This window comes from Hevea brasiliensis, chromosome 11 (assembly GCF_030052815.1).
Source record: "Hevea brasiliensis isolate MT/VB/25A 57/8 chromosome 11, ASM3005281v1, whole genome shotgun sequence".
In the NCBI taxonomy this organism is placed as follows: Eukaryota; Viridiplantae; Streptophyta; class Magnoliopsida; order Malpighiales; family Euphorbiaceae; genus Hevea; species Hevea brasiliensis.
In genome coordinates this window covers 31,129,821-31,152,027 of record NC_079503.1, presented here as the reverse complement: position 1 = coordinate 31,152,027, position 22,207 = coordinate 31,129,821, and the positions used below count along the sequence as shown (strand labels likewise).

The window sequence follows — 22,207 nt, the reverse complement described above, 5'->3', positions numbered from 1 at the left end:
TATGTGAGGTCTGGATTCACTTCAATTTCTTCCACTGGTAGTACATGAGATGGGTCAGATCTATACCTCCTCAACATCAATACATAAAAGACGTTATATATCTTCTCCAACTCTGGAGGTAGTGCCAAACGATATGCCAAAGGACCCACTTTCTCCAGAACCTCATATGGCCCGATGAAACGAGGACTCAGTTTTCCTTTCCTATCAAATCTCATAATTTTCTTTCAAGGGGAAACCTTGAGGAATACTTTGTCACCCACTGCATATTCAATATCCCTTCTCTTTAGATCAATATAGGACTTCTGACGATCTGATGTAGCCTTGAGTAGGTCTCTGATCAATCTGATTTTCTCCTCAGTCTGCTGAACAATTTCAGGCCTAATCATTTTTCTTTTACCCACTTCATCCCAACACAATGGGGTTCTATATTTTCTGTCATACAAAGCTTCATATGGAGGCATTCCAATGCTTGATTAGTAGCTGTTGTTGTAAGCAAATTCAATCAAAGGCAAGTGTGTCCCAACTGCCCTCAAACTCAATCACACAAGCCCGTAGCATATCCTCCAAGATCTGAATTACTCTCTCAGACTGGTCATCTATCTATGGTGGAATGCCGTGCTGAAGTTCAATCTAGTTCCTAGGGTTCTATGAAGACTACCCCAGAATCTAGAAGTGAACTTAGGATCTCTGTCTGATACGATGGATACTGGCACTCAATGCAGTCTTGCTATCTCATCAATGTATAACTTGGCCAATCTTTCTAAACTGTAGTCCATCCGGACAGGCAGAAAATGAGTAAACTTGGTCAGTCTGTCAACAATGACCCATACTGCATCATGGCTCTTCTGTGTCCTCGGAAGTCCCATTACAAAATCCATCGTTAATCTCTCCCATTTCCATTCCGGTATTGGTAGTGGATGTAACAAACCAGCTGTTACTTGATGCTCTGCATTTACTTGTTGACAAGTTAGGCATTTGGAAACAAATTTTGCTACATCTCTTTTCATATCCATCCACAAGTAGTGCTCTTTCAGCCCTTTATACATTTTTGTGCCACTAGGGTGTGTAGCAAAAGGAGACTCATGTGCTTACTTCAAAATGATTTATCTTAAGTCAACGTCATTAGGAACGCACATTCTGTCCTGGTATAGCAATAGGCCGTCATCTCTCACTGAGAATTCTGGTTTCTTGTCCTGTCTGACTTCTTCTAACAGCTTTTGATCATTCTGAGCAGCCATTCTGATCTGATTAATTAACATTGGCTGTACATGCCATGCAATTGCTGTCTGCCCCTCATCATTAATCTCTAAGCTGGCATGCAATACTCTCAACTCATGTACCATAGACAAAGGAGAAACCCGTAGACTTGCCATAGTCTTACGACATAAGGCGTCAGCCACCACATTAGCTTTCCCTGGCTGATAGTCTATCAGACAATCATAGTCTTTTATCAACTCTAACCATCTTCTCTGTCTCAAATTCAACTCCTTCTGAGTGTTTAGATACTTCAAACTCTTATGATCTGTGTAGATGTAGAACTTCTCCCCATACAAATAGTGTCTCCAGATCTTAAGAGCGAACACAATAGCTGCTAGCTCCAAGTCATGTGTTGGATAATTTCTTCATGCGATTTCAGCTGGCGTGATGCATAGATAATGACATTCTGCTCTTGCATCAGTACACAGCCTAACCCATTGTTAGAAGCATAGCTGTAAACTGTGTATTCTTTACCGGGGGTAGATAAAGTAAGGACTGGAGCTTCAGTCAAACATTTCTTCAACTCATCAATACTCTGCTGGTATTTGTTAGTCCACTGAAATTTTACATCTTTTCGAAGTAATTTGGTAAATGGAAATGCCAACACGGAGAACCCTTTCACAAATCGGCGGTAGTATCCAGCTAAACCCAGAAAACTGCGAATTTCAGTGATATTTCTGGGTGGCTTCCAATTAAGGACAGCTTCTATCTTACTTGGATCTACCTTGATGCCCTCTGCCGATACTATGTGTCCCAAGAAGGATATTTTTTTCCGCCAAAATTCACACTTCGACAACTTGGTGTATAGCTGTTTTTCCCTCAAAGTCTGCAGTACAATCCGCAGATATCTATCATGCTTCTCTGCACTCCTCGAGTAGACCAATATATCATCTATGAATACCACAACAAACTGGTCGAGGTATGGTCTGAAATAGTGTTCATCAGATCCATAAAAGCAGCCGGAACATTAGTTAACCCGAATGGCATGACCAAGAACTCATAATGGCCATAGCGGGTTCTAAAGACAGTTTTAGGGATACTCTGTTCTTGCACCTTCAGCTGATAATAATCAGATCTCAGGTCAATTTTGAAGAGCACAGCTGCACCCCTCAACTGATCAAACAAGTCATCGATGCGGGGCAGAGGATATCTATTCTTTATTGTCACCTTATTCAGCTGCTGATAGTCAATACATAAATGGAGAGTGCCATCTTTTTTCTTAACAAACAACATTGGCGCTTCCCAAGGTGATACACTAGGGCGGATAAAGCCTTTGTCAAGCAGTTTTTGCAACTGTATTTTCAATTCTTTCAGTTTTGCTGGTGCCATTCTATATGGTGTTGTGGAGATTGGGTCCACACCAGGCATAACATCAATCTCAAACTGCACCTCTCTTTCCGGAGGTAGTCCTGGCAACTCATCAGGGAATACATCCGGAAAGTCACATACAGTAGGGATGTCTCTCAATACTGGACTTCCCATTTGGGTGTCTATCATATGTACCAAAGTATGCTTTACACCCCTTTCTGATCATCCTTCTGGCTAGTGCAGCCGAAATAATGTTTGATGGCAGTAACTGTTTTTTCCCATGTATTACCACATCACCATACAGAGGGAGACCAAAAGTGACTGTCTTGAGTCTACAGTCAATCATGGCGTGATGCCTTGCTAACCAATCCATGTCTAAGATGATATCATAATCTCTGAAGGACATTTCAATCAAATCTGACAGAAAAATATGTCCTTGGATCACCAAAGGACAATCTCTATACATTCTATTGACTTTGACCTCTTGTCTTAATGGACTTGTTACTAGCACTTCAAAACTCATCTTAACACAAGGAACAGCAAGAGAACTAACTATGCTAGCACTAACATACGAATGGGTTGAACCCGGATCAAACAACACAAAGACATCCTGATCAGAGATAGAGAAAGTACCGGGTACAATATCGGAAGTCTCAGCCTCTTTCCGCTGTCTCATCGTGTAAACTCTGACCGGAGCACTCCCTTGTGCCGATCGTTATGATGCCACTGATTGCCGTAAGCATTGCCTCTACTTCGCCTCTTCCTCTCGCTAACCGTTGTGAACCTCGATAGCGCGTAACTCAATAGACCCTTCGCAGAGTAGGAGCCGCCCAAATCTCAGTGCATGGTGTAGTCCTTAGCGAGATGGCTCGTGCCTCCATAGTTAAAATAAGCTCCTGTAGCCCAATAGCATTCTCCCCCATGAGTCTTGCCATAAGTCTCATAGGGGCGGGGAGGATATGAACCCCTGGTCGACTGCTGACCAGACTTAGGGGGTCTCTATCTAGAGAATCTACCCCCTTTCTGAACCTTCCACCTCTGCCTGATTCCCTAAATTTCTTTCTTTTCCAGTATTGCCACTGGAACTTTGCTTAACCGATTTTTCACCTTTATCTTTCTTTGATTTCTCAATCTTCTCATATTTCTCTTTCACTGGTATCGCTTCTAATTCAATTCTTTCTACTTCCAGTGCTTGAGACATTAGTTCAGAGAAGTTACTGCATTTAAAGCCGACCACTTGTACTCTTAAACTAGGCTTGAGGCTGGTTTCAAACCTCTTGCACCTTTCTCTGCTGGTAAACAGTAGACTCCCAGCATAGTGGCGTAAGTGGGAGAACTCCCTCTCATACTCTGTCACTAATCTGTTGCCTTGTTTCAGACTAAAAAATTCTTGTAATTTTTGATTCACATATGCATCTGGGATATATTTCTGTCTGAATTCTCTGATGAAGTCGTCCCAGGTCAATACTGGTGGTTCTGCCATGCTGTGGGGGATGGTCTTCCACCAGTCATACGCATCCCCTGTAGCAAAGACACTGAATATTCAAACTTCAATTCATCTGGGTAGTGCAGTTTTTTGAATACTCTGTCCATTCTCTCCAGCCACTGCTCTGCCTCTAGAGGGTCTACTGTACCTTTGAATTCTGTAGCTCTGGAGCCTGAGGTTGCACCACAGGAGTCTGAAGTGGAGCTTGAGCAGGCATACCCCCAGCCATCTGTTGAAACATTGTAGCCATTTGCTGGGCGAACTTTGCTGGAAACTGTGGCATTTGTGGGGCTGGTGTCACTGACCCACTAACATTTTGGAGAGCTGGTGCTTCCCCTTGGGCCTCAGCCTCTACTGACTGCTCAACTGAGCGATCCCCTTTTTCTATTTCAGTTTGGAGTTAGGATATCTCCTGAACAAATAACACAAAGAGATTTTCCTCCATTAGTTCATATTTATGATGTAATGTACTGTATGTAATAAATAAGGACATTGAACAATTGTACTTATCAAAGAAAAGACACAAATTCACAAGTCAAAACGTACTTCAAAAATTCGCTCTGATACCACTAAAACATGTCACACCTTACCCCTTTGTAAAGCATAACATGATCCCGTAGTATACCTAATGAATTACCGACTCCGTCTATCGATCACCTATTAAATACACTACAAAGGATTTTAAAATAATTTTCTTACTTTTTGAAAGTGGTGAGCTTTTATAGCAGGTATTAAAAACATTTACTTGAAGTTTAAAGACTAGTTAAAATTTTGTCCATTTTTATTTTTATGCAAATTCTGGAAAAATTTTGGCAGAGTTCCGTCTATATTTGGGAAAAACAGTTATTCAAATACCTGTAAAACACTTCCAATAATTCATTTCATCAAAATCAATTACTACCACAACACAAATCAACATCATTTCTACCAATTCCATAATTCAAAACAATTCTCAATTCAATTATCCTAAAAAATAATACTAAATAACTTCATTCATATTCCATTAAAGAAAAATCAATTTACATTCATCAACTCAATTTACATTAGAAAATCCAAAATAATATTATTACAAAATTTATACAACTGCTCAAGACCAGTTTATACATGTACATGCAATTATATACACCAAAATAAACATTACAATCAAGGTATAAAATTATACCTGACAAAATCTCAAGGATGTAGCTTCGAGATCCTCAACAGCTCACTCTGCTGCTCCACTAGTCTCTCTATCTGCGACAACAATAAACAGCCATCGCTGAGTACTATAACTCAGTGGTGCACAACATACTAAAATGACATTTTATGCATAATTCAAATCATATTTATTCAAATATAGTACTGAATAATGAAAAGTAGATACAAAAGACAATTTATAATTTTATTCAAAACAGTCTCAAAACGAGTATAATAAAAACACACAGTTATATCATGCCATCAGAACAATGTTCATCTCAATAGCCGGAGGCTTATGGAGAATCACAAGGCTAGTTAGCTTAATCTATGAGTACCCATTCAATTTCTTTCTCTACTGGCACACACCTCAACACTTCAGCCAGAGAGGGAATCAAAATTCAAAACTAATTCCTCTCACTTGTCATGCTAGTAAGGCATTCAAATATATGGTCATGACACTGTGGTTTCAAAACAATCTTAGCAATTTACTAAACATTTATTGCCAAATCAAATACATACAATTAAACTTTACAACAATTTAGATCAACACAATTTGTTCATTTCAATCACAAAGTTGCAATCAAAATAAATCATAATTCATTTTATACAATTGCAAAAGAAATTTAAAGAGAAATTTTATGTTGTGCACAAACCTTATGCGAGTCGCCTCTTGGCCTTGACTCGATGCTTCGGGTTCTTTCCCGGTATTCTTTTCGACTGAAACACAATTTTATAGTGTTTCGGTATCACAATTTATCATAAATCCAAAAAGAAATTCAAATCTATTTATTTCTAGCTTTAATATGCTTAACTTGACGTTCTTTAAAATTTGCACTTCGGGGTTACTATTCACATTTCAAGTCAAATTATTGACTTTCTCATGCTTAATAGGTATAGGGATTTCAATTTCACTCACATACCATATTTTGGTTACCTAATTTGTTGGTTTTGGTTGTTTCCTCAAATTTTAAGTCTCTTAGGTGAAATTTCCAAATTTCAGATTTGGTGTCCTGTTTTGCACTGTTTCATTGATCAAGTTGCTGTTAAAATTTGGCTAAGTTTTCTTCATAGAAGTTGTTCCTTATTGTCTTAACTTTATTTTCCTTTTTGAATCACTCCATTTGGAGTTTTGTAGCCCAATATATGACTATTTGAATAGGGCTGGCCAGATTTGGTGTTACCCAGAATTCTGGGCATTTTCTGCATATTGGTAGTTTTGGTGTGCTGACTGCAGGTGACTTTTTGGATAGGTTATGGTCAAAATTTGGGTTTGTTTTCTTCATGAAAGTTATAGAGTTATATCTCCGCTTTCCATCGGTATAAGATTCAGGTCATTTGAACATTTCTATACCAAGTTATGGTCATTTAAGTAACTACTGTTCATTTTGTCATTTTTGTATAGGGCAGTGTGCCCAAATCCGGATTTGGCCTAATTGTTCACTATCCTAATGTCATTTTCTGAGCATGGTTCGTAAATGAAAAATGTACCATTTTATGTCTATTTTCATTCCCAATTGACCTCACACCAATTGGGTTGTTAAATTTTCAGTTTTGGTCCCTGAAAGGGACCTAGGTCAAGCTGTCAGCATACTGACCCTAACCAATCCGAATTGAAACTTGGTTCTAGCAATTCACACACACCACAAATGGTCACAATTGACCATTTTCAACCTCCATTAAAGCCATTTACATCATTTGATCATTTTCTAAATTTTTTTCCAAATTTTAATTCTCCATTTAAATCAATTCATAAAATCAAAGGTTATAATTTATATCTATACACTCATTCAAGCATTATAACATGTTTAATTAACATAAACATCATCAAAACCCTAAGGGACTAGGGCTGGCCGAAATTCATGGGGTCCCTTTCTTATATAATTCTTTCAATTATTCATCAATTTTCAACTTAATTCAAGTACTTAAGCATGAAAATGGTGAAAGAATTGAAAGAAAAACACTAACCTTTTCTTTGAATTCCAATTCTTCAAATTCTTCACTTTCTCCCTTCCTTTTCTTCTTCACTCTTCTTGTCTAGGTTAATTTAGAAGCTTACTAGGGTTTAGAGTTAGATTTTGTGAGAGAAAATCAAGTTATTCAAGTTTGAATAACTCTTAAATGGTAGACACAAATGGAGATAAGAGTAAGAAGGAGGTTCGGCCAGCTTGGGTGAGGGAAGAAGATGGGATTTTCTTTTTAATTTTATGTGTTTTTATCATTAAATTGACTTAGTCAAAGAATTTAAATAAATTAAAAATCAATTTGATATCATGTATGATGTCATTTTGATGAGGTCATTAATTTATTTTCTTTTCTTTTCTTTTTCTGTTTTTTTTCCCATACTTCTTTAATTTAATTCTACGTTTTAAAATTTTCTTTTCTTCGATTTTATTGCACAGTTAGGTCATGAGTCACCTCTTGGGGTGAATTGACCAATTTGCCCCTCGCTGGTCTGATCCGGTTTGCAAGTTATTCGATATTTCTTTCGGATCCCTGACCTAATTATTTAACCTGCTTAAAAATTCTTTTTTCGTGATTTTCTCTTTTCTACTGTGTTCGTAATAGTTCTAAGAATCGCGGCATCACATTTTTCGGTTTGAAATTTGAGTTTAGACTGACCTCGCAGTCACTTTCTGGGAAGGTCACTCATCGCTGTGACTCCTGGCTCATTTAACCTTTTTTGTTATGTTTTTCTTCTTTATACTTAAATATTTGGCAATTACCAATTATTTACGGTCAGAGCTTATCTAGGTGTCGTTGATGTGATTCTAATCACTTTAAATATGTCCGGACCGATACCGGTCACCAGAACAGTCAAATGTACTAGGCTATGCAAATAGGGGTGTTATACTCACCTTCTTCTAAATGTTCAGGAATTGAATCTAGGACATCAGGTTGATCAGTGGTATCATGCTCAACCCCTATATCATCATCAACACTCATATCTACCTTTTTCCGTCGAGTATACCTTAGCAAATCCTCTCTATCCAATCTCCCTGAGGTTTTTGGTTTGGGTGGTTGGTCTTGGTTAGGAACATCACTGATAGGTAAAGAAAAAGGTAGGAAAATATCAAAAGATACCTCTTCCTTCCTATGCTGCCCCTGAAGAGGTAACTGTGTGAAAAAATAAGATTCAGACTCTCTAAAAGTAACATTCATGCTTACAAAGTATTTTCTTGATGGTGGATGATAACACTTATATCCCTTTTTGATTCCAGAATAACCAACAAACACACATTTAAGAGCTTTAGGCTCTAATTTGCTCACATTATTCTTAAGAACAAAACAAGCACACCCAAAGATTTTTGGAGGAACAGTATAGGAATTGGTACCCTGTAAAACCTCTAAAGGACTCTTAAAGTTTGTCGCAAGGTATTTTGCGGTCGTCTGGACGAAAGCTCTTCACTGAAGTGGGAAAAGTGAGGAGTCGCCACTTTAATTTTGAGATAAATTAAAGAAAACCATAACCGAAAATAAATTAAAAGTAACCACTTCGAAAACAGAGATTCTAGGTTCGGAGTCGATATACGGGTGGGGAAGGTGTTAGGCACCTCGCCTCGTCCCTCAATGAGGGTAAACAGATTTAGTGTTATGCACTTTCGTAAATTAAAAGGGTAATTAGGGGATTGGGATAGTGATGATGTTAATCTTTTGTGCAAAAATGAGGAATATTTGATTTTTCACTTATCTTGGGTTGCCCAGAAACACAAGTTCGTGAGATTTCCCTTTAGTAAATAAGTGTTTGAGTGAAATTGTCTTGCGTATTGGGGTCATATCATTTAGTTTGAATTTTGTTAAGAGAGCTCGGGCAGGGAACTTCTCGCGATCTCTAGATATATTTTATTAAGAGTTTTGAGTGGGAGATTTCGGATAAGAACTCTCCTCCGATCTCCCTGTTTTAATTTAGGCGAGAATCAGGTAAGAACTCTCCCCCGATTTCTTAGGGTGTTTGGTTTAAAATTTGATGAAGGATTTCGGATAAGAACTTTTCTCCGATCTCCGTGTTTTGTTTGAATGAGGATCAGGTAAGAACTCTCCCCCGACCTCTTAAAGTGTTCGGCTTAAAGTTTTAATGAAGGATCTCGGATAAGAACTCTCCTCCGATCTCCGTGTTTTGTTTGAATGAGGATCAGGTAAGAACTCTCCCCCGACCTCTTAAAGTGTTCGTGACATAAGACCAAACTTTTCACCGATCTCGTATATGACTACCTTGTCCGAACTCTTTGGCTGGCTACATCCGATTCCTCTCGGTTATTAATCTGGGGTCCAACTTTATTTTGGTTCCCGCTCTATTATGCTATTTCCTAGACTTGTTTAGTAGCCCGACCTCATAACTTTTCCTCAGATTCCCTTTTCATTCTTTGGTTATTTTATTTATTCAAAGAGATTTTCACGTTAAGATACTGCTACCAACATTTTACTAAATTGCCTACAAGTTACCCGTAACCAGAACGCCTATGTTCGAAGGAAGTAATAACTAAGAACAAATAAATAATGTGAACTGATGAATAGAAAAAGCAAATTCAAGAGAATAACTATTGGCCTGAAGGATCTACGTGGGGATTTTTAGTATAACTAAGCTTAATGAAAATTTTGAGAATAAAAACAGAGAGAGTAAAACACGAGCGTTCGGCAAGGTGACAATCTAGATACTTACCTATGTGAGGTCGAGGCTATCAAACTGACTTTGAAGATCACAAATATTGTTGCGTTGAAAGCTGGTGATATAAGGACTAATGCTTACTTCGAGCTTGCAAAAACTAGGTTAAAATGCAGTTGAACCGAAGCGATGAAAACTGGGTCAGAATGAGATCAAGCTAAAAGAATAATGTGTTGATGTTGGAGTGATGAAGACGTGATTGAACGGAAATGGTGTAGTAGAGTGATGAACAAACTGAAAATGAAGGATTTCAGGGTTCGAAAACTCTCTATCAATGGAGATACTCGAGAAAATTAGTTTTTGAAGTTTCTCAATTTTCATGCAAGCTTAGAATGGCAAAGCAGCAAGACTGAATTAAATTTCAGAGCCTTTTCACTATAATCACCACCATCCTTTTTTGTCCGTCTCTTCTACAGTATTGCATGCAGGTATCTATAGGGAACGGGCGCTACTAATGAAAGGTCTGGATTTCAAAGGACATGATCTGATATCCGAGAATTAAAGAGAATCAAAATAGATGACTGGAATCCTATCCAGAATATCCGTCCTTTCTCTTCCTAATCCAATGGCTCAATATCCTGCCTTACAAGATGGATCCGAGGGCTGGGAATAAAAGGCGTCGGACCTGTCGTTTGTTTTTGATCCAAGGGCTCCGAGTTCGTCCTTGCAAGTTGTAGAAAGAGATGATTCTCGTTGATTTCAATTAATCTGTACATGGGTATATATATACAATTGATTCCTATAATTGTGTTCTACTAATTAGGAAGAAATCCTAAATAAGAAATCCTAAATAGGAATACAGAATACAGAATATACAGAGAAATAATATAGTGATTGACTTTCCGTAACACTCCCCCTCAAGTTGGAGCATAGATGTTAATCATGCCCAACTTGTTACAAATGTAGTCAATCCTAGCTCTATTTAGAGTTTTTGTGAAAATATCTCCTAACTGCTCTCCAGTTTTGATGTGTCCTGTTGAGATGATCTGTTGTTGAATCTTTTCACGAATAAAATGACAATCAATCTCAATATGTTTGGTCCGCTCATGAAACACCGGATTAGAAGCAATATGAAGAGCAGCTTGATTATCACACCACAATTTCGCAGGCAGGGACGTCTTAAAACCTGTCTCATCTAGTAATTGAAGTATCCACATTACCTCACATACTGATTGTGCCATGGCTCTGTATTCGGATTCAGCACTAGATCGAGAAAATACACTCTGCTTCTTGCTTCTCCAAGACACCAAATTTCCTTCAATAAAAACACAATATCCAGTAGTTGACCTTCTGTCAACTTTAGATCCAGCCCAGTCGGCATCTGAAAAACATTCAATATTCAAATGCCCATGATTACCATATAGCAAACCTCTTCTGAGCGCCTTGGATAACATAAGATTTGTTCCAAGGCTTCCCAATGAGCAACAGTTGGGGCAGACATAAACTGACTTACCACACTAACGGCATAAGCAATGTCAGGACGAGTGACTGTAAGGTGGTTAAATTTTCCTACCAATCTCCTGTATCTCTCTGGATCTTCAAACAACTCACTATCCCCTGCTAACAGTTGTAAAGTTGGAGTCATTGGTGCGCTACAAGGCTTAGCACCTAATTTTCCTGTCTCTGTCAATAGATCGAGGACATATTTTCTTTGAGACAAGAAAATACCCTTCTTACTTCTCATAACTTCGATACCCAAGAAATACTTTAACAATCCCAAGTCTTTGGTCTGAAACTGAGTTTGGAGGAAGGTTTTAAGAGATGAAATACCTGCAGAGTCACTCCCAGTGATGACAATGTCAACCACATAGATTACCAAGAGAATTAGACCAGCCTCAGATTGCCTATAAAATACTGAGTGATCACATTTACTCTTTTGCATACCAAATTCCTGTACTGCTTCACTGAATCTCCCAAACCATGCCCTAGGACTTTGTTTCAGGCCATAAAGAGACTTCCGAAGCCTACAAACTTTACCCAACTCCCCCTGAGCAACAACCCAGGTGGTTGCTCCATTTACACCTCCTCCTGAAGATCACCATGAAGGAAAGAATTCTTGATATCCAATTGATGCAGGGGCCAATCATATGTAGCTGCTAAAGAGATAAATAAGCGAATAGAAGTAAGTTTAGCTACAGGAGAAAAAGTATCAGAGTAATCAACCCTATATGTCTGAGCATATCCTTTTGCTACAAAAGATAGAAAACAACTCAGAACGATTCTTCATTAAATATAACCAGGTAACACGAGAGTAATCATCAACAAAAGTAACAAAATAACGAAATCTAGTTTTAGAAGTAACAGAACAAGGACCCCAAACATCAGAATGAACTAACTCAAAAGGGGATGAAACCCGTTTATTGACTCTAGACACAGAAGGCAAACGATGATGTTTTGCAAACTGACACGACTCACATTCAAGTACTGATAAAGACTGAAATTGAGGACACAGCTTCTTCATGGTAGACAAAGAAGGATGACCCAATCTACAATGAGCTTCAAGAGGTGTTAAGGTACTGGAGCAAACAAGCGACCGCGGTACATGATTTTCCAGAATGTAGAGACCACCTGACTCGCGTCCTCTACCAATAATCTGCTTCGTCGTAAGATCCTGAAACAAACACTGGTCAGGAAAAAAAGAAACAGAATAATTTAAGGTACGAGTAAGTTTACTAACAGAAAGTAGATTAAAAGAGAATTTTGGTAGACACAAAACAGAAGACAAAGAAATTGACGAAGTCGGGTTCGCAGTTCCAGAACCCATGACACAAGAAGTAGAACCATCAGCTAAAGTAACAGTGTTGGAAGTGAGATTAGACTGAAAAGCAGATAGAAGACTAGAATTACCTGTCATGTGATCTGTCGCACCAGAATCAATAACCCATTTGGATGAGGAAGACACAAGGCATGTAGTGGATTTACCTGACTCAGCGATCGCAGTGACAGGGGAACTGGTAGGCTTTAGAGATGCCTGATACTGGGAAAATTGTGCAAAATCATCTGCAGATACCAAAATAGTTTTCTCAGAGGAAGATACTGTAGAATTCTCTGCTGCCATATTTGCCATCTGTGATCGCTGATTTTTCTTCTGAAGTTGCGGACAATTATATTTTGTATCGCCAGGCTCGTGGCAATAATAACAAATGACTCCTCTTGAATCCTGATTAGAACTAGCCTCTCCATTACGCTGATTACTTCTGTTGCCTGTAATTCCTCCTCTACTTCCTTTTTTATTACCCTGTTGTCCATTTGGATTACGGCTAATAAGAGCACTCTTGTGTCAGTGAAGATTGAGTACTCTGCACGAAGGACCCGTGTGAACGTTTCATGCAAAGAGGAAATTTCAAATCGAGAGAATCGAGATTTAGCGATCTCATACTCTGAAGGAAGGCTGCAAGAAAACTCATAACGCCATTACTCGTTGGGCTCTGAACTTTCACATCAGGACTAAAAGGCAACAATACATTAAGTTCCTCATATACCCGTTTAAAATCCATAAAATAAGCCGTGAGAGACTTATCATCTTTCTCAGCACGGTAGAATGCCTTACAAACATCATAAATACGGGAGATATTCCCTTTACCAGAATACAGAAAATCTAAGTAATCTATCAAATCCTTAACAAATTCACAGTGATTAATTAAACTAATTACCTCACTATGAATCGAGTTCCGAAGCTGCAAAAACAACAGAGCATCCTCCCTTAGCCAAGTTTGTCGTGTATCATCTGTGGGTGGATCTTTAGTAAGGTGATCATCCTTATCAATGCTACGCAAATAGGCCCTAAAAGTCTTACTCCACTCCAGGTAATTCGAACCATTAAGTTTGTGTTCCGTGATCTTAGTCATCACCGGAATCACATCAGAAATAACATTCTTATTGTCTGCCATTTGTTGAGACAAAGAAAACTAACCGAAACGCTAATCCAAAGTGCTTATAGCAGCAAAATAATCCAAAATCACAAATCAAGCAAATACCGAAATAGGATCTGAGAGCCAAACCTCAGAAGTCCTTTAATGGTGTACTGGATCAGGCAACAGCACACAGTGGTGGAATGAGGGGGTTGAGACGTCGCCGGTGATGTTGATTCGGGGTTGAAACGGCCGATCGGCGGCTAAGGTCTCTTCTGAGCTGGGTAGTGAGAATAAATAGTCACCCTAGATTGATGACCTGCTCTGATACCATGTAGAAAGAGATGATTCTCGTTGATTTCAATTAATCTGTACATGGGTATATATATACAATTGATTCCTATAATTGTGTTCTACTAATTAGGAAGAAATCCTAAATAAGAAATCCTAAATAGGAATACAGAATACAGAATATACAGAGAAATAATATAGTGATTGACTTTCCGTAACACAAGTATAATCAACGGTGGGGATTGTGATGTACAGAACTGTCATAACTGTTTTTGGCGTCTGTCAGCAATGTGGGCGATTCTGCAAATGAGGCGTGCGGTGAAGATTTGATCACGTCTGCAACGCTTTAACTACCTCGGCTCTGATTATGTAGAGAGTTATTGGAAGTCATTTCATCTTCTTCATGCTTTCCGATCTCTTATTCTTTTCGATCTCTCTATTATGACCCTTTTTCAATCTCTCATATCGAGCCCCTCTGCCCGAACTCTCTCCTTCTAGAACTTTCTTCTTTATCCAACCTGCCTTAGTCAAAGCATTTAATTATTAGGTTACTGATGCATCCGCTTCGGTTTCTGTATGCAATAAATGCTCAGGCCCTATATATATATGTCTCAGCCTGGAAAACTCTTCCACATTTCATTTCTCCTCCTTCCATTTTTCATTTCTCCTGTTCTAGTTTCTCCGGTAATCATTCCGGCTATGGTGACCGCTTTTGATCTTTTTCCGACTATTCTCTTTGCTCCTCGATTGAAAATTTATGATCCTGGTGATCGGAGAATCATGAGAACCACATCTGATGACAGTGAGAGAACCGGACTAATTTACCGATCAAGATAAAAAATGTCGATCGTGTCAATCTCGAATCGGTCTACCGATATAATCGGCGAACCGATTTCGAGTGAGAGGATTGCTAATTTCCATCTTAATATCGGTGACTGCCTCTTGAAGTTCATTTGGCTCCTCACCACATCGGGCGTCCTGACTGCAGCTCGGTTTTGGTCGATGACATCGACGATGACTTCACTCACCATCATGAGAGTCATAGTCACTCCATCTGAGCTGCACATCTATCCAATGCCTATGGCTGGCTTTCTGATTAAACACATCTTTTGATTCAGCCACAAGGCTAGGCTTTGACATAGGTCCTTACTAGATAGGATGTAGTGCCGATCTTTAGAGATCACTCAAATGATGTAATCTGACCTTTAAAGGTTCTCTTGATGATGTAATCCAATCTCTTGGAGATCGTCCAAACAATGTAATCTAACCTTTTGGAAATGAAATGAAATTTTATTTGAAGTTCATCATTTAATTATCGCATTGGTTAATTTCCGGTCATAGGATTAAAGTCGGATGGTTGAAGTGGAGACATGCCACGGGAGTTTTATGTGATCGTAAGATTCCCAATAAGTTGAAAGGAAAATTTTACCGTACAGCCATACGACCGGCTATGTTATATGGTAGTGAGTGTTGGGCACTGAAAGAGTCGTGTGCGTCTAAGATAAGAGTTGCAGAGATGAGAATGTTAAGGTGGATGAGTGGCCATACTAGACTAGATAAAGTCCGTAATGAGAGTATTAGAGAAAAGATAGGAGTGGCGCCAATTGAAGATAAGTTGAGAGAAGGGAGATTGAGGTGGTTTGATCATGTGAAGCATAGAAATACGGAGGCTCTAGTTAGACAAGTAGAGCACATTAGGTTAGAGGATAGAAAGAAAAAAAGGGGTAGACCTAAATTGACTTGGAGGAGAGTAGTACAACATGACCTAGAAGCATTACACCTTTCTGAGGATTTAACCCAAAATCGTTTAGAGTGGAGAAAGCGAATCTATATAGCCGACCCCAAATTTTTGGGATAAAGGCTTAGTTGAGTTGAGTTGAGTTGTATTGGTTAATTTCCGATCTCTGATGTGCATATCCGATCTGATCTTTAACTGAATCGTCATTAGCCGATCTGTAGCCCTGAAAATTCGCACAATCCGATAACCCTAACTAGCCAATCTCATTTTATTTAATTTTATTATTGTGTTTCTGGAACCTTCCTGCGACGTGTCAAGAAAGCGAGTCGATTCCGCTAACCGAAGCGCCGCTTGGGACTTCGTGAGCATTGAATGCTCAGACGGGTATAAATAGGGGGGAGGTTCAGTCAGTTGCTCTCTTATGTCATTTTCAGCACTTTGCAAGCGACTCCAAAATTCTCTCCTTTTTTCAAGCTTTTCCGATACTGATCACATTCCGGTATGGGTTTTGATCTTTTCTTAGTTAAACTTCTTTGGTTTCTTTGAAGATGAGAGGCGCCGAGGGTCAGAGAGCTGCGACTCCGTCTTCTGTCCACGTTTCGTGGACCTCGGAAGAGGGCGACATGATTAGATCAGGTAGTCAAGCCAGCAGAGCTCTCGTCCCGGTAACTAGTTCGGGTGGCAGACCAAGGCGAGGAGCATGTTTGAGAAGAGACAACTTGTCAATTGATGAGTTACCTTCAGTTTTGAGAGAGCGATCTCCAATCTATAAGCCAGGAGTACAATCTGCGGATTGACTCCTTTGAACTGATCAAATGCCATGGCGATCATCGGGCCGACCATTTCTCTTATGAGGGCGATCTCATCATGGTGTATGAAGAGCAACTGAAGGCCGGGCTCTGTTTTTCCTTGGACGAATTTTACAAAGCCGTCCTAAAATTCCATCAAGTCTCGGTAGCCCAAGTGCATCCGAACTCCTAGCGGACTCTAATAGCCTTCCAGGGCCTCTGCCGAGCTAAGGGACTGGAACCCACAACCAAAGTCTTTGCCGAGCTGCGTAGGCTCGCCCGAAGGAAGGATGATGAGTTCTGGTTCGTTCACGCTAAGCCCCATTGTTCTCTCTTTACCGATCTTCCTTCTTCATTGAAGAATTGGAAGAACCGGTTCTTCATTTTGAGGAGCAAGATTCGGAACGGCTTTGAGGGGATCCCACGGAGTTGGCAACACCGGGTCGCTCCGATCCCAAAAATGATCACTTTAAATAAGGACAAAGACGCCGTGGTGAAAGAGTTAAAGTCTCAGGCGTCCAATCAGAAATTCTCTTGCTTAGACGAAGTGATGGCCGAACTGAAGTATTGGATGATGCAGCTGATCACTGAAGAAGAATATGAGCTTCAGCTCTCTGACCTCGGCCCTGGTACACTACTCATATCTCTGGTCTCTGAATCTTAGCAAACTCACTGACTTTCTTTTTCGTGCAGGTATGGCGGGCGGTGATGCTTCCAAGGAGAGCCGCAAACGAAAGAGGGAGGTCTCCAGAAAAGTGAGGGCGATGAAGGGGGCCGCCACTGCCGATGCTCAGACCCTTCATTGTGAATCAATAGAGGTGCCAAGCTCTCCAACCCGACCTCAGGAGCAACCGATCCCTGAGATAGAAGTCATCGCCCCAGCTCCTCAACAAATCGAGCTTCCACCTCCCCCTCCTCCTCCTCCTCCTCCGAGCTCTTCCAACATAGAAGGGGAGTCATCTGGTCCCACGGTCAGGACACTTTCCCGGGGCGCACAACTTCTAATCCAATCATTGGAAAGGAACCGTTCTACTAGGGGGAATCCCGACATAGCCAAAGTCATGGGAGCTTCCATTTGCTTCCAAGAAGATCGGAACAGATTGGCGGAGGAGAGCTTGGATGATATCTTAGCTCAGACAATGAGCTTAGGCTTAGAGGCCATCACAAACCAGCATATTCTCAGAGAGAAACCCCATGGTTTGAAGAAAGAGATCCTTAAGGCGGTCCAAGATGCCTCTGTTGCACAAGCTCAGCTCTCCTCTGCTAACGAGTACATTGCCAGAATGGAGGATCAGATGAAGCGTTATGAGGAGAGGATCGTTGAGGCGGAACGGGAACTCGAAGACTCTCGAGCTGGTTGGTCTGCCGATCTCGCTCGTTATGCTGAAGACCTTCAGGCGAAGGAGGAAGAGCTCCGAGCCAAGGATGAGGAGCTTCAAGCTAAGGAAGAGGAGAGCACTACGAAGGAGGCCGAGGCTTATGTGAACGCCCATAATGACCTTATGGCCGAGCTGAAGAAACGACATCCTGAAGAGGACTTCTCCTGGATGAACGAGCTCGCCCCATAGGCCGAAGACGAGAGCGACGAGGAGCCGAAGACGAGAGCGACGAGGAGCCAGAGAGAGAGAGAGAGAGAGGATGAGCGAAATGTTAATGTAGAACAGGCTGGGGGTGACCCTCCAGCCGAATGACTTGTACTTTTATTTTGAGATGAAATGAAATCCCTTCTGTTCAATTTCTTGATGAGATCGGAAAGTATCCAAATTGCATGAGTGCTTGATTGTTTGAACGTATTAGGACACAAGACTTAAAAGCAATCATTAATCTAAGTATAAGAGGTCGGAAAAACATTGTAACAATGAGATCGGCCTAAGCCGAGACCAAACACCGGATAAAACTTTAGATCATTAAAATTGGAAACTTGATTTGAATACTTAAGATCGGAAACACCATTAAGTCGGACTGAAATCTTAACTTTATTAAATGATTTTCCACAATATTTATGGAGAGATCGGAAATAAGACTGGATAGCACGGAGACTTGATATTGGTTTGATCACCTTTGACGAGAGATCGGAAATGAGATTAGACGACATGGAGACTTGATATTGGTGTGATCTCCTTTGTCGAGAGATCGGAAAGCATTCGACTGGATGCGGGATCGGTTTATTTCCCGATCGAGTCACTTGTAACCGAAGAATGTCAGTTGGGGTCAATTTTTAAAGTTCATTGACTTCGGTGATCGGCCAAAATATGGTGTCGACAAAGTTTAATGTCTTCAGGGGCATTCTATTGATTAGATATGTTGTTGACAAGACAACATCACCCCAATAAGGTTTAGGAACATTCATAGTGAACATAAGAGACCTAGCCACCTCAAGAAAATGTCTATTCTTTCTTTCAGACACCCCATTCTGTTCACTAGTGTTAACACAACTAGTTTGATGCAAAATACCAGAAGACTCCATATAGGCACTAAAAGCACTATTAACATATTCTGTCCCATTATCTGTTCTGAAAATTTTAACCTTTACATCAAATTGAGTGCAAATCATTTTATGAAATTGTTGAAAATAAGTAAACACCTCACTTTTTGCTTTCATCAGATATACCCGAGTTAATCTGGTGCAGCAATCAATAAAGGTAACAAATCATCGACAACCAAATAAAGAAACAGTTTGGGTAGGTCTCCACACATCAGAATGAATAGTCTTAAAAGGAACTAAGGTTTTATTATTAATTGAAGGATAAGAATGTCTTGTGTGTTTAGCAAGTTCACAAGCATCGTAAACAAGTAATTTAGATTTGCACTTTTTAAACAAAACAAGATATAATCGTTCTAAAACCTAAAAAGAAGGATGTCCTAAACGTTTATGCCATTGAATAATCTCATCATTAGTAGTCATAGAGTGTCCTAGCAAAGCTTTGCCTGGAAACCCACGTTTGTCATCTAAAAAATATAGGCCATCTTGCATTCTACCATTGCCAATCGTCCGTCCTCTTTTCAGTTCCTGAAAAACACAGTGTGTAGGAAAAAATTCAATTTTGCAATTAAGGGCTTGAGTAAGAGCACTGACAGACAATAAATTTATAGGAAAACTAGAAACATGAAGAACTGAAGTAAGGTTAAGTGTAGGAGTGCAAGCAACAGAACTTGTACCGGAAATAGTAGTTACAGATCCGTCCGCTATACGGACTTTTTCTTTTCTTGAGCATGGAAAGTAAGTCAAAACTTTGTTTAAAGAGTCTGTCATATGTTTGTTTGCTCCTGAATCTATGACCCAAAATGATTTATCAAGATTGGCAAGAAGAGATATACCTGACTTGACAAAGTTAGAGGAGGTAGCAGTGGTTGATTTAGACTCCAGTTGTGACAACAAACGTTTCAGGGTCAGAATTTCTGAACTTGAAAAACTCTTATTATCAGAAACTTTTTCAAATGATTCCACTATCTCAAAAACATGTGCTTGAAGTTTGGAAGAACCCATCCTTTTTCCTCCGCGCCCTTTAGTTGGACGACCATGTAATTTCCAACAATGTTCCTTCGTATGTCTTGACTTGCCACAATAATCACAATGTAAATGATCCTTATCGGATGCTTGTGGTTGTTCTTTAGAGGAAGCAGCTATTAGTCCCGCTTTGTCAACTGGTAAAGAATAAACCATAGCATTTCTGCGACTTTCTTCTTGCTATACGTAGGAGTAAGTCTGCCTTTAGGAAGGCATGGGCTCCTTACCAAGAACCTGAATCCGTATTTGATCATACTCTATATTTAGTCCAACAAAAAAGTCATAGATCCGTTCTTTCTCAATCAATTTTTGAAATTTAACAGCATCTGTAGGATATGTAGCTTGAAAGTCCTGATAGTAATGTAGTTCCTACCACAAACCAGTCAATTCAGCATAATACTGAGCAATAATCATCTCACCTTGTTTCATACCATGAACCTTGTTTCTCGGCTCATAAACCTATGCATCATTCCCAACTTGAGAATAGGTTTGGGAAACAGCATTCCAAATGGTAGCTGCACTATCTAGCAGTAGATACCCATGAGCTATATGTGGTTGCATAGAATTGATCAGCCATGACATGATAAGAGAATTTTCTGACTCCCACTGATTGCAGGTAGAAGTCGAAGTATCTGGTTTTTTCTTATCTCCGGTAAGATACCCCTGTAGTCCTCTAGCCTGAATGAACAAAAGACAAGACCTTGACCAAGCAAGATAGTGGGTTCCATCAAGCTTCACAGGACTAATTTGCAGAGAGGGATTATCACTTACAAAATTAGTTTTTGAATCTACTGTCTTTCCATTAGCTATATTTAACAAAGAACAAGGGAAAATACATAGCAAGGAGTGATGGGTTGGACAGAGTCGCAGTATAGGGGCGAGGTTGTCGGAAGGAGATTCGGTCGGAAAAGGTCGCAGGAAAGGGCTCCACGCGTAGTGTGGGAGATGCCGGGGACTGTAGAAAGAGATGATTCTCATTAATTTCAATTAATCTGTACATGGGTATATATATACAATTAATTCCTATTATTGTGTTCTACTAATTAGGAAGAAATTCTAAATAAGAAATCCTAAATAGGAATACAGAATACAGAATATACAGAGAAATAATATAGTGATTGACTTTCCATAACATAGTGATTGACTTTCCATAACACTCCCTCTCAAGTTGGAGTATAGATGTTAATCATGCCCAACTTGTTACAAATGTAGTCAATCCTAGCTCCATTCAGAGCTTTTGTGAAAATATCTCCTAACTGCACTCCAGTTTTGATGTGTCCTGTTGAGATGATCTGTTGTTGAATCTTTTCACGAATAAAGTGACAATCAATCTCAATATGTTTGGTCCGCTCATGAAACACCGGATTAGAAGCAATATGAAGAGCAGCTTGATTATCACATCACAATTTTGCAGGCAGGGAGGTCTTAAAACCTGTCTCATCTAATAATTGAAGTATCTACATTACCTCACATACTGATTGTGCCATGACTCTGTATTCGGATTCAGCACTAGATCGAGAAACTACACTCTGCTTCTTGCTTCTCCAAGACACCAAATTTCCTCCAATAAAAACGCAATATCCAGTAGTTGACCTCCTGTCAACCTTAGATCCAGCCCAGTTGGCATCTGAAAAATATTCAACATTCAAATGCCCATGATTACCATATAGCAAACCTCTTCCTGGAGCGCCCTTCAGATAACACAAGATTTATTCTAAGGCTTCCTAATGAGCAACAGTTGGGGAAGACATAAACTGACTTACCACACTAATGGCATAAGAAATGTCAGGACGAGTGACTGTAAGGTAGTTCAATTTTCCTACCAATCTCCTGTATCTCTCTGGATCTTCAAACAACTCACTATCCCCTGCTAACAGTTGTAAAATTGGAGTCATTGGTGCGCTACAAGGCTTAGCACCTAATTTTCCTGTCTCTATCAATAGATCGAGGACATATTTTTTTGAGACAAGAAAATATCATTCTTACTTCTCATAACTTCGACACCCAAGAAATACTTTAACAATCCCAAGTCTTTGGTCTGAAACTGAGTTTGGAGGAAGGTTTTAAGAGATGAAATACCTGCAGAGGCACTCCCAGTGATGACAATGTCATCCACATAGACTACCAAGAGAATTAGACCAGCC

The 22,207-nt window shown here is 39.7% G+C and overlaps 1 protein-coding gene across 6 annotated transcripts in view; it reads left to right on the top strand.

The window, feature by feature from the left end:
• LOC110661564 (phosphatase IMPL1, chloroplastic) overlaps window positions 1–22,207 on the top strand; it is a 79,543-nt gene that overhangs the window by 16,497 nt on the left and 40,839 nt on the right. For 3 of the 6 annotated variants that reach the window (XM_058130018.1, XM_058130021.1, XM_058130020.1), the window contains one exon: window positions 17,249–18,303. The exons of 2 other annotated variants lie outside the window; for them this stretch is intronic. In XM_058130018.1, coding sequence (XP_057986001.1) covers window positions 17,249–18,123 — 875 coding nt within the window. In that variant the 3' untranslated portion in view covers window positions 18,124–18,303. Of the gene's footprint in view, window positions 1–13,321; window positions 17,185–17,248; window positions 18,304–22,207 lie in introns of those variants that run through there. One more of the 6 variants, XM_058130019.1, reaches the window with a different exon arrangement.